Consider the following 12,376-nt stretch of genomic DNA (forward strand, 5'->3'; position numbering starts at 1 on the left):
GACCCCGACCACCAGAGGCTGTTGGCGTTCACCGAGGACCTCATCCCCTCCCTTCCCTCTGTGTCGTCAAGCACCCTCCTTCCCCACATACATTTTCTGCTTTCTTTTTAAATCCAGAAAAACAGCACCTCCTCTGGATTCAGAGCTAGAGCAGGAGGAGCCTTCCCTTCCCGGAATCCCTGTTCCCTTTGGGGTGCGCATTTGACTGCGTCGTGGGGGCGGGGAGGGCTTCCCTGTTCGCGTCCGGCCCCGGGAAGACCTGCGGGAATTGCTCTCCCCCTCCCCGCCACCACCCACCCCGCGCTTCCTTCTTCCTCTCGCCTAGGCCAGGCTCGGAGCGGGGAGTGTTATCCTGGTCCCAGCGCCTCGGCAGTGGCGGCTCCCCAGGGACTGCAGGGGGAGCCCGGGCTGCGGCGCCTGCTCAGTTCGCGCTCACTGCGTCGAAGGCTCCCCCGGCCTGGCTCCGCGCCCAGCGCTGCATCCGGGAGGGGGAGCTAGGAGGCGGCGGAAGAGCCCGCGCGACCAGAGCCCGGGGCCTGGGAGTGGAGAAAGAACCTCCAGGGGGCAGCACCGAGCCGCCAAGCAGGTCTATTCGCGCCCAGCCCGGGGTCCTCAGACAGCCCATAGGGAAGCCCACCCCTCGGAATTCCGCAGGGTCGGACCGCCCTCCACCTGGACTGGATCAGCGGGGGGAAGTGCCCCCGCCCCCCGCCAGAAGGACCATTATCTCCTGGTGGGAACAGGAATCAGGTCTCTCCTGGGGCAATCAGCTTCCCCGCTCCGGTTCCTCAAAAGTGGGCTCTTCGCCGGCGGGGACTAGGAAACAGGCCTTTCGGTTCCCCGGGCGTACAGGGGACCCCAGGCACCAGCAGCTCCATCCCACTGACAGCTGGCGGAGACAAGGCAGCTCACTGCTATGCAGTGTCCCAAGAATCAAGTGGCCGTGACTTCCTGGCCTCAGTTTCCCCGGCGACACTCGGAGAGTCAACCTGCCGGGTCTAGGCTCCGGGTCAAGGCCCCGCCTCTCCTGGGCGGCCCCTGCCTTGGCGGGCCCAGCCGCTCCTCCCCCACGCTCCCGGCTGGCTCCCACGGTCCCTGAGGTGGGGGGGCGGGCCCTGGATGACAGCGGCAGAACCCCCGCCCGACTCACTCGCCCCCGCTCTGGGTCCGGGCTTCCCCAGCCCAGTTCACGCCTGGGAGCCGCCTGAGCAGCCGCGCGCCCCGCGCCACGCGCCCCGAGCCCTCCCCGCCTGGGCGTCCCCGGCTCCTGTGAGTGCTCCGGCTCCAGGCTTGGAACCAGGGAGGGGGGAGGGAGCGAGGGAGCAATCAGCAGCGACCCGGAAATGCCATATAAGGAGCAGGAAGGATCCCCCCGCCGGAACAAACCTTATTTGGGCAGCGCCTTATTTGGAGTAGCCCGATATGGCCCGGCCGCTTCCGGCTCTGGGAGGAGGGAAGGAGGCGGAGGGAGGGGCGGGGGCAACGCGGGAACTCCAGAGCAGCGCGCTGGGTCGCGGAGGCCCCGGCAGCAGCTCGAGCTCTGTGCTTTCCCGAAGCCTGGGCGCCTGGGATGCGGGCGCGGGCCCCAGGGTGCGGGATGGAGGTGTCAGGCGCTGTCGGATGGGGGGGGCTTCACGTCACTCCGGGTCCTCCCGGCCGGTCCTGCCATATTAGGGCTTCCTGCTTCCCATATATGGCCATGTACGTCACGACGGAGGCGGGCCCGTGCGGTTTCAGACCCTTCAAATAGAGGCGGATCTGGGGAGTCGCGAGAGATCCCAGCGCGCAGAACTTGGGGAGCCGCCGCCGCCATCCGCTGCCGCCGCCAGCTGCCGCCGCCGCAGGACCGGCCCCTGCCCCAGCCTCCGCAACCGCGGCGCATCCACGCCCGCCAGCGCCCAGGGCGAGCCGGGGTCCCCGCCTGTGCGCTCTTTAGTGTGCCCCGCGCCCCGCATGTAACCTGGCCAGGCCCCCGCGACTGTGTCCCCCGCAGCTCCAGCCTCGGGCTGCCCCCACCCGCCCCGACACCAGCTCTCCGGCCCGCTCGTCTGGGATGGCCACGGCCAAGGCCGAGATGCAGCTGATGTCTCCGCTGCAGATCTCTGACCCGTTCGGATCCTTTCCTCACTCGCCCACCATGGACAACTACCCCAAGCTGGAGGAGATGATGCTGCTGAGCAACGGGGCTCCCCAGTTCCTTGGCTCCGCTGGGGCCCCAGAGGGCAGCGGCGGTAACAGCAGCAGCAGCAGCAGCAGCGGGGGCGGCGGGGGCGGCAGCAACACTAGCAGCAGCAGCGGCAGCACCTTCAACCCTCAGGGGGATACGGGCGAGCAACCCTACGAGCACCTGACCACAGGTAAGCAGTGGCCTACGCCCGGAGGAACCCTTTCCCCACGATCCTGGCGTTCAGTCCTTCACCGCAGGAGTGCTCCTGGACCTTAGGATGGAAGCTGGGTTTCCCTTTCATTCCTTGCATCCCCAGGGTCGTGTATTAGAGGGATGCCATGGGACACCATACAGCCCACCCCCTGCCCTCATCCCTAGCGGAGCGCAGAGGACTGAGCTTTTTTTGTTTTGGATGGAGAGCTCTGGAGCTGCGTGGGTGGGTGGAGGGGGAGGGCTTGTTTTGATGAGCGGGGCAGCACCCCCACGCTCCGGAAAGACTGCCTTGCCTGCCGCCTTTTCCCAAGGAAAGACCCTGATCCTTGGCCGTGGATATCCCAGCAGCCCGGGTTTGGGGACGCGCACTAGCCGCGGCGGCCGTGGAGGTGCTGGCGGGAATCCCTCGCCCGCGCAGCCGCTGCGGAGCGCTGTGAGCTGCAGTGAAGGGGGATTCTCCGTATTTGCGTCAACTGTTGTTGAAATGGGCTCTGCCACTGGAGTGGGTCCAGGAACATTGCAATCTGCTGCTATCAATTATTAACTACCTCGGGAGTCAATGGTAGCCGGCCCGACCTCTTGCCTGGCAGCTCGGGTCGTCCTCGTCCTCCAGTGATTGCTCTCCAGTAACCAGGCCTTCCCCTTCTCTCTCTCTCCTGCCAGAGTCTTTTCCTGACATCTCTCTGAACAACGAGAAGGTGCTGGTGGAGACAAGTTACCCCAGTCAAACCACTCGACTGCCCCCCATCACCTATACGGGCCGCTTTTCTCTGGAGCCTGCACCCAACAGTGGCAACACCTTGTGGCCCGAGCCCCTCTTCAGCCTGGTCAGTGGCCTCGTGAGCATGACCAACCCGCCAGCCTCTTCGTCCTCAGCACCATCTCCAGCGGCCTCTTCCTCCTCCTCCGCCTCCCAGAGCCCACCCCTGAGCTGCACAGTGCCATCCAACGACAGCAGTCCCATTTACTCAGCGGCACCTACCTTCCCCACGCCAAACACTGACATTTTCCCTGAGCCACAAAGCCAGGCCTTCCCGGGCTCGGCAGGGACGGCGCTCCAGTATCCGCCTCCCGCCTACCCCGCCAAGGGTGGCTTCCAGGTTCCCATGATCCCCGACTACCTGTTTCCACAGCAGCAGGCAGACCTGGGCCTGGGCACCCCAGACCAGAAGCCCTTCCAGGCCCTGGAGAGCCGCACCCAGCAGCCTTCGCTCACTCCCCTGTCTACTATCAAGGCCTTTGCCACTCAGTCGGGCTCCCAGGACCTGAAGGCCCTCAATACCAGCTACCAGTCCCAGCTCATCAAACCCAGCCGCATGCGCAAGTACCCCAACCGGCCCAGCAAGACACCCCCACACGAACGCCCTTATGCCTGCCCAGTGGAGTCCTGTGATCGCCGCTTTTCCCGCTCCGACGAGCTCACCCGCCACATCCGCATCCACACAGGCCAGAAGCCCTTCCAGTGCCGCATCTGCATGCGCAACTTCAGCCGCAGCGACCACCTTACCACCCACATCCGCACCCACACGGGCGAGAAGCCCTTCGCCTGCGACATCTGTGGGAGAAAGTTTGCCAGGAGCGATGAACGCAAGAGGCATACCAAGATCCACTTGCGGCAGAAGGACAAGAAAGCAGACAAAAGTGTTGTGGCCTCTTCGGCCACCTCCTCCCTCTCTTCCTACCCATCCCCAGTTGCTACCTCTTACCCGTCCCCAGTTACTACCTCTTATCCGTCCCCAGCCACCACCTCATACCCGTCCCCTGTGCCCACCTCCTTCTCCTCTCCTGGCTCCTCGACCTACCCATCCCCTGTGCACAGTGGCTTCCCCTCGCCGTCGGTGGCCACTACGTACTCCTCGGTTCCCCCTGCTTTCCCTGCCCAGGTCAGCAGCTTCCCTTCCTCAGCTGTTACCAACTCCTTCAGCGCCTCCACAGGGCTTTCGGACATGACAGCAACCTTTTCTCCCAGGACAATTGAAATTTGCTAAAGGGAAAGGGGGAAACAAACGGAAAAGGGAGAAAAAGAAACACAAGAGACTTAAAGGACAGGAGGAGGAGATGGCCATAGGAGAGGAGGGTTCCTCTTAGGTCATGGAGGTTCTCAGAGCCAAGTCCTCCCTCTCTACTCAGAGCGGAAGGTCTGTTGGCCAACAATCCTTTCTGCCCACTTCCCCTTCCCAAATTCCTGTTCCCTTTGACTTCAGCTGCCTGAAACAGCCATGTCCAAGTTCTTCACCTCTATCCAAAGAACTTGACTTGCATGGATTTTGGATAAATCATTTCAGTATCATCTCCATCATATGCCTGACCCCTTGCTCCCTTCAACGCTAGAAAATCGAGTTGGCAACATGGGGTTTAGGCCCCTCAGAGCCCTGCCCTGCACCCTTGTATAGTGTCTGTGCCATGGATTTCGTTTTTCTTGAGGTACTCTTGATGTGAAGATAATTTGCATATTCTATTGTATTATTTGGAGTTAGGTCCTCACTTTGGGGGGAAAAAAAAAAAAAAGAAAAGCCAAGCAAACCAATGGTGATCCTCTATTTTGTGATGATGCTGTGACAATAAGTTTGAACCTTTTTTTGAAACAGCAGTCCTAGGTATTCTCAACGCATGTGTCAGAGTGTTGTTCCGTTTCCGTTAACGTTTTTGTAAATACTGCTCGACTGTACTCTCACATGTGGCAAAATATGGTTTGGTTTTTCTTTTTTTTTTTTTTTTGAAAGTGTTTTTCTTTGTCCTTTGGTTTTAAAAGTTTCACGTCTTGGTGCCTTTTGTGTGATGCGCCTTGCTGATGGCTTGACATGTGCAATTGTGAGGGACATGCTCACCTCTAGCCTTAAGGGGAGCAGGGAGTGATGATTCAGGGGAGGCTTTGGGAGCAAAATAAGGAAGAGGGCTGAGCTGAGCTTCGGTTCTCCAGAATGTAAGAAAACAAAAATCTAAAACAAAATCTGAACTCTCAAAAGTCTATTTTTTTAACTGAAAATGTAAATTTATAAATATATTCAGGAGTTGGAATGTTGTAGTTACCTACTGAGTAGGCGGCGATTTTTGTATGTTATGAACATGCAGTTCATTATTTTGTGGTTCTATTTTACTTTGTACTTGTGTTTGCTTAAACAAAGTGACTGTTTGGCTTATAAACACATTGAATGCGCTTACTGCCCATGGGATATGTGGTGTATATCCTTCCAGAAAATTAAAAGGAAAATAAAGTAGCTGTGATTGGGTATGTGTTTCCTGGGTTAGGGGAAGGACTCTGCCATATTGAGGGCTGTGAGGTTTTCTGAAGACTTGGCCTTTAGAGATACAAAGATCCTCCAGCCAGAGTCAGGCCCACTGTGTGAAACAGGAGTTCGTTATTTATGAGGACGAGTATGGGTCATCAGACAGGGTCTTGCTCTATCCACCCAGGTTGGAGTGCAGAACTGTCTAATTACAACCTCACTGCAGCTTGACCTCCCAGGCTCAAGTGATCTTCCCACCTCAGTGTCCCAAGTAGCTGGGATAACAGGCACATGCCACCACACTCAGCTAATGTTTGTAGAGACAGGGTTTTACCATGTTGTCTAGGCTGGGGTTCTTTTTTTAATAATGGGCCTGTTCCTCTTCAGTCTGTTGGGCTGAAGCTTTACCCTGGTTAGCTAAAGCCAAAAAAGGACAGAGTTAGGGCTGAGACTTGTGTGGCCAGAGGCAGTGCTACTCTCCTGGCATCAAATGTTGGGCCAGCCCCGTCCCCCACCTTACTCAGGATTGGAAAATCCATGATCTTGGGAATCCCTGCCATGTGCAGTTAGAAGAGGTAAGAAGTGGGCACAAGGGCTTTGTGGAAACAGTAACAATGCTGAGGCCAACTCAGCCTCTCCCTTCCATTCCCCATGTCCCCAGCAACTTGAGGGCATCAAAGAAACCTAGAAGAGGTAAAGGCCAGTTGTCAAGCCAAGAATCCTTCCAGGAAGAAAATCTCATCACGTGCCAGTTGGAACTGTCATCCTTGGCAGCTTCCTGGGACAGAGGACAGAGTGGGCAGAAGGCTAGCCTGGTGTCTAAAAACATCCAGGCCAAAGCTGTTCCCATTGTGTAGGAGGCCTGAGGTTCTAGGTTATTTTTGCCCCAGTCCCCAGAGGGACCACTCCTATTGCTAGGGCTATCCCTGTGGGCATGTGAGCGTCTGCCTACTCTGTGAGAGGCCTGGACCCGGCCCGGACAGACACCATGGGATTAGCTCCTATTCCAGGAATGTGGATTGCTGGTTGGGGAGACAGATATAAGTCAAAAATTGCAACATGGTATTGTGGTATGCGATATGGGCAAGAATGGGGCTCTTTGGGAGCACAGAGAAGGGCACCCAACCCACCCAGGGGCTTAGGAAAGGTGGAAAAATTGAGTTGGGAAGCACAAGTAGGAGTCAACCTGATTGACTTGGTTTGTGGGTGAGGCGAGGAGGACACTGGCTAAGTCTACTCAGGAATGTGGATGAGATGGATTACTGAATGGAAGCACTGCCTCCAACCCTGATATCTAAGTCTTATGTGAATTGGTCAGACCACCATCCGTGGGTGGATGGGTACAATAGATTTGTTATCCTGGAATTCCCAAGCCTTGGCTCCTCTCCCAACTTCTGACCCCTAAAATCAGAGGGTCAATGAAGTTTCCCCTTGACCTAGTATGGTTATCAGGCCCTGAGTGAAGTGAAAGTCTAATTGGCTTCCACCTCTTCTCCTTCCTCTAAGGGTCTCCTAGGTGGTTCTCAACCCACACTTTCTGGAGCCAGAGGAATTCCAATATCCCCTGACATTGGCCCAGTTCTTTCTTGTGCAGTTTAGCTTTCCCTGACCAACACCGTTGACCTCTGCCCTTTCCCATGACACCAGACTCCTCGGCCTGGAGCAGGGGGAGCTGGACACCTTTTCTAGCAAGGGGCACATCCCTGTGAGCCTCCTGGCAAAATTGCCGGGTCCTGATGAGACAATATTTGTATTGGCACACCTCTTCCCAGCCCCACCAACCCTTTCCCATCTCACTCTAGGCCCAGGAACACAAGTCCATGCCTGTTACACATTCTTAAGAATTTCTCACTCCAGATTCCTGAGAAACAAAACATGGCAAGCATAAAATATGAAAGAAGGAGCACTGAGACTCTGTTCCTTTAAAGCAGAGGGTCTTGTATGTTACAAGGGCATCAGGATGAGATTCCCAGGTCCCATGAACAGAGCTGCTGACTGATACCTTACATCTGGGATGGGGTCCTGCAACTGGCTTTGATAACAAGGCCATTCTGATGCAGATGGCTTGTTGCTAGCTAATATTTATTTTATTTTTGAGACAGGGTTTTATTGTCAGCCAGGCTGGAGTGCAGTGGTGCAATTATAGCCCATTGCAACCTTGAACTCCTGGGCTCAAAGTCTCCTCCAGCCTCCAAAGTAGCTGAGAATATAGGTGCATTACAGGTGGCTAATTTTTTCATGTTGAAAATTTATATTTATTTTTAGTTTTATGAGACGGAGTCTGGCTCTGTCACCCAGGCTGGAATGCAATGGCGTGATCTCGGCTCACTGCAACCTCCGCCTCCTGGATTCAAGCGATTCTCCTGCCTCAGCCTCCTGATTATTTGGGACTACAGGTGTGTGCCACCATGCCTGGCTAATTTTTTGTATTTTTAGTAAAGACGAGGTTTCACCATGTTAACCAGGATGGTCTCAATCTCCTGACCTTGTGATCCACCCACCTCAGCCTCCCAAAGTGCTGGGATTACAGGCGTGAGCCACCGCACCTGGCTTGCTAATTTTTATTAGTCCTGTCACCAGGGTTTCTTTAGGCTCTGACAAGCTTAAGTTCCTTTTCATGGTTGAAATAGGGCATGGGGCAAAAACTGCTCCCTTTTATAGTCCTATAGTATAATGAATGTGTTGGCTGATATAAAAATAAAAATATAAGAACGGTAAGTGTTTATATAAATTCCTACTCCTGCAAGGGAAATAGAACATCATCATAAAGGTTGAGGTTGGGGAAGGGCCCCAGAGAGCATTGAACAACTGATTGCTCCGGGGGACATTGTCTAGGGCTTTGGGAATGTGAGGAAGGACAGAGAGGAGTAGTGCAGAAGGGGGTTGGGGGTGGGGGACAGGGCTAAGGACAAGGACAGGTTTTGATTCTGAAGTAAAAGAAAGAACGAGGTCCTAAGGACCTTTGACCCTTCCTCCACCTACCTGAGAGGTACTCTTTTTGCTTGAATTTCAGGAATGTTCAGCCTGTTTCAGGAATGTTCTCACCTGGTTTGAAAGATTCCAAGCACTAACGAAGGCGGAGCTTAGCCCAGGATTTGCAGCATGCTTGAGTTTTCAGTTTCTGCCACGTTCCGCCTATTCAGAATTGCCCCCTACCCCCCAGGTATGAACTGGAGCCAGGTATGGGTACTATAGGGTCAGAGGTATTCTCTGCCAGTCCCCTCCCTGTATCCACACTGTGTTCACTGTTTCATGCCACACTTGGTGCAGTTTGAGAGGGAAGCCATTGGACAGAGCGAGATCCCAGAGTCCTAAGGGAAATGAGGCCAAGTTTAAAAGAATCAGATTTCAAGCAAATAACATTTCAACATTTTACCCAGAAACCTTTGGGGCTAATAAGATTTTTGCACCCAAAGAGCAACTCTAACCCACTACTTCAGTAATTTTTCTCCCAGTCTCCTTATCTCCATTACTAGGACCTAGGAGAGCCTCTGTGGCTAAACTTACTTCAAATGACCTCTTAGATCAGATTGGTGGCCCAGCAACTCAGATGCAAGTAAAATTTCATTTCCCTTTGCAGGGAGTTCTCTCCACCAAGCCCATTCTCCTTAGGGTTTTAAAAATTATTATCATGACTCTATCAAGGGCTGTGTTGGTGGCTTACACCTATAATCACTGTACTTTGGGAGGCTGAGGCAAGAGGATTGCTTGAGCCCAGGAGTTCAAGACCAGCCTGGGCAAAATAGGGAGACCCCATCTCTACAAAAAATTAAATAAACCCGGTGTGGTGGCCTGTGCCTGGAGTTCCAGATACTCGGGACGTTGACGTAGGAGGATTGTTTGAGCCTGGGAGGTCAAGGCTACAGTGAGCTGAGATCATACCACTTCACTCCAACCTAGGCAGCAGAGCAAGACCTGGACTAAAAAAAAATTTTTTTTTAACTACTTTTGTATTTAGGCGGGTTCAGTGGCTCACACCTGTAATCCCAGTACTTTGGGAGGCCAAAGTGGGTGCATCACCTGAGGTCGAGAGTTCAAGACCAGCCTGGCCAATTTGGTAAAACCCTGTCTCTACTAAAAATACAAAATAATTAGCCGGGCATGGTGGCACATGCCTGTAATCCCAGCTACTCAGGAGGCTAGGACATGAGAAGCACTAGAAGCTGTGAGTCGGAGGTTGCAGTGAGCTGAGATCACACCACTGCACTCCAGGCTGAGCGACAGAGCAAGACTCTTTTTCAAAAAATGAATAAATAAATAAATACAATTTAAAAAATTTTTAAAAATAAAAAGAAGAAACCTATTTTGGTATTTTTTGTAAAGACAGGGTTTCAACATGTTGCCCCAGATGGAGGTACTATTGATGAACAATAAACTGTACACATAAAGTGTACAGCTTGATGAGTCTTGACATATATGTACATAGGTGAAATAATCACAATTGCGATACTGAACATTACCACCACCTTCAAAAGCTCCCTCATGATCCTTGGTAGTTTTTCCTCCCTTCCACCCCTTTACCCAGGTAATCACTGATCTGTTGTCACAGTGAATCAGTTTGCATTCTCTAGGGTTTCTTTTTTATTAACTGACCAGCTTAGAAAAATAATCATGGGAGACACCTTAGTTCATTCTTCTAATAAGCCTGTTGATCTGGTCCTTCCTGCTGCCAGCATCTCCACCTTCTACAAGATGGATGGTCTTTTTCTTTATTCTGCCTCGTGAAGAAGATCATTTGAAGGGTCACAGGAAGTTATTTGCTGCTTTGGAGTGTTTTCTAGCAGTAGAGATCTCATGAATCAGATTCTCTGTGCAAATGATGCCATATTTACCAAAAGATTGAGCAATCAAGGAATTACCTGTCAAAGCAATTTGCTTCTTACTGATTTTGCCATAACCATGCTTATAGATTAGTTCATTTACTGACTTCAGATTTTGGCACCCCCAATACAGTGTATGGTTCTACAATCCTTTGCATGTTAGTTGAAGCCTTGTTTAGCTTACAAAGGTCCCACTGCAGATTTGACAAAGGTGAAGAAGCTGCAACACCTTTTGGACCTTCGGGCTCACACCATTGATACCTCTGATTCTGAAGACAAATGCCATTTTGGGTTCTGCAGGTACACAGAAGTTACCAGCCTTTCTTGCCATCCTCACCATTTGAATTTCAGTTCTGTACATCTGCCTAATTCCTTGTGATAGTGTTTAACTGCTTTTTTCTTTTTCTTTTTTTTTTTTTTTTTGAGACAGAGTTTTGCTCTTGTTGCCCAGGCTGGAGTGCCATGGTGTGATCTTGGCTCACCACAACCTCCACCTCCCAGATTAAAGCCATTCTCCTGCTTCAGCCTCCCCAGTAGCTTGGACTACAGGTGCCCACCACCATGCCCGGCTAATTTTGTATTTTTAGTAGAGATGGGGTTTCTTCATGTTGGTCAGGCTGGTCTCAAACTCCCAACCTCAGATAATCTGCCCACCTTGGCCTCCAAAAGTGCTGGGATTACAGGCATGAGCCACCATGCCCGGCCTCCTCCTTGCTTTTTGACGCATCTTTGGAGCACATTTCTTCTCAGGTTCTTGATCTTCAGCTCTGTGAAATTCCTTCATTTTTTCTTAAGGGTTTCTGGCACGGCAAGAACCTTCTTCTTCTCTTCTACACTTCCATGGTTCCAGCCAGAAAAAGAGGACAGAGTTTCTTATACAGGGAATCAGTTGCTATGTCCTTGATTTGGTCTGGCTTCCTTCACTTAGCATCACTGTTCGGGATTCATTGATGTTGCTGCATGTACCCTGGAAATAGTTCACTCCTTTTCATTGCCAAGTAGCATTCTGCTATATGGCTATGCCCCGACTGTTCATCCCTTCCCCTATGAAGGGACATCTCTGTTGGTTCCCTTTGGGGCTATTACAGATAAAGCTTCTGTGGTCACTGGAGTGCAAGTCTTTGTGTAGATGTGTCTGGATTTACTCCAAAGCTTCCTCCCACCGTTCTGGCTCCTTCTTCCCACCAGATCCATATTTATTCACATCCCTGGTGCTTGAAACAGCAAGCACCTATCTTCCCCGACACTTACACAGTCATAGCCTCCTAAGAGATTTGCTCCCTTTAGTAATTACTCAAGTAAACAGAGCCAGCCCCTTTGTTATTTTTGTTGTTCTACTCCAAATTCTCTCCCATTTGTTTCTATCTTTTTATTTCTTGAGACAGTCTTGCTCTGTCACCCAGCCTGGAGTGCAGTGGCGCCATCTCATTTCTCTGCAACCTCTACCTCCTGGTTTCAAGCAGTTCTCCTGCCTCAGCCTCCCAAGCAGCTGAGAATATAGCTGCATGCTACCACACCCGGCTAATTTTTGGATTTTTGGTAGAGACGAGGTTTCACCATGTTGGCCAGGCTGGTCTCGAACTCATGACTTCAGGTGATCCACCTGCCTCAATCTCCCAAAGTGCTGGGGTTACAGGCGTTAGCCACTGCCCAGCCCCATTTGTTTCTATCTTTCTGGTAATGAGGTGTCTGGGTGAAGCAAGGTAGATTGTCATTATTTAGTCAGCTCAGCAAATGGACAAAAGTCCATGATGACACTTTTCTAAAAAGGAGAGGTGCCTGGGAGGGGGTGAGCTGGGGATTGATCAGACACTCCTATCTCAAAAACAGGAAGAGGCTCAGGGTCAGGTGATGTGGGATGCTGCCCTCAGGGGACTAGTCCTGAGAGGTTATCTGTAGTTTGCCTTTTCACCATCTCCTGTGGGCGGTTACTGATGGGTTTTCTGGAA

At 52.4% G+C, this 12,376-nt stretch overlaps 2 protein-coding genes across 2 annotated transcripts; both read left to right on the forward strand.

Moving 5' to 3' along the window:
• Positions 1-307: 307 nt before the first annotated feature.
• On the forward strand, positions 308-1,959 carry LOC144580836 (uncharacterized). Its single transcript, XM_078360464.1, has 2 exons — positions 308-1,269; positions 1,675-1,959. Exons 1-2 carry the CDS (start codon positions 1,120-1,122, stop codon positions 1,957-1,959), a joined length of 435 nt encoding a protein of 144 aa, XP_078216590.1. The 5' UTR covers positions 308-1,119.
• On the forward strand, positions 1,771-5,598 carry EGR1 (early growth response 1). The gene is made up of 2 exons (XM_002744204.6): positions 1,771-2,357; positions 3,044-5,598. Exons 1-2 carry the CDS (start codon positions 2,054-2,056, stop codon positions 4,366-4,368), a joined length of 1,629 nt encoding a protein of 542 aa, XP_002744250.1. The 5' UTR covers positions 1,771-2,053; the 3' UTR covers positions 4,369-5,598.
• Positions 5,599-12,376: the final 6,778 nt, after the last annotated feature.

This window comes from Callithrix jacchus, chromosome 2 (assembly GCF_049354715.1).
Source record: "Callithrix jacchus isolate 240 chromosome 2, calJac240_pri, whole genome shotgun sequence".
Taxonomy (NCBI): Eukaryota; Metazoa; Chordata; class Mammalia; order Primates; family Cebidae; genus Callithrix; species Callithrix jacchus.

What these genes read in the sequence shown, in the direction of transcription:
- EGR1 (XM_002744204.6), top strand. Translation starts at nt 2,054, where the DNA reads ATGGCCACGGCCAAGGCCGAGATGCAGCTGATGTCTCCGCTGCAGATC. An exon ending in CTACGAGCACCTGACCACAG is followed by an intron (nt 2,358 to 3,043) that starts GTAAGCAGTGGC and finishes CTCTCCTGCCAG; the next exon opens with AGTCTTTTCCTGACATCTCT.
- LOC144580836 (XM_078360464.1), top strand. Translation starts at nt 1,120, where the DNA reads ATGACAGCGGCAGAACCCCCGCCCGACTCACTCGCCCCCGCTCTGGGT. An exon ending in CCTGGGCGTCCCCGGCTCCT is followed by an intron (nt 1,270 to 1,674) that starts GTGAGTGCTCCG and finishes CTGCCATATTAG; the next exon opens with GGCTTCCTGCTTCCCATATA.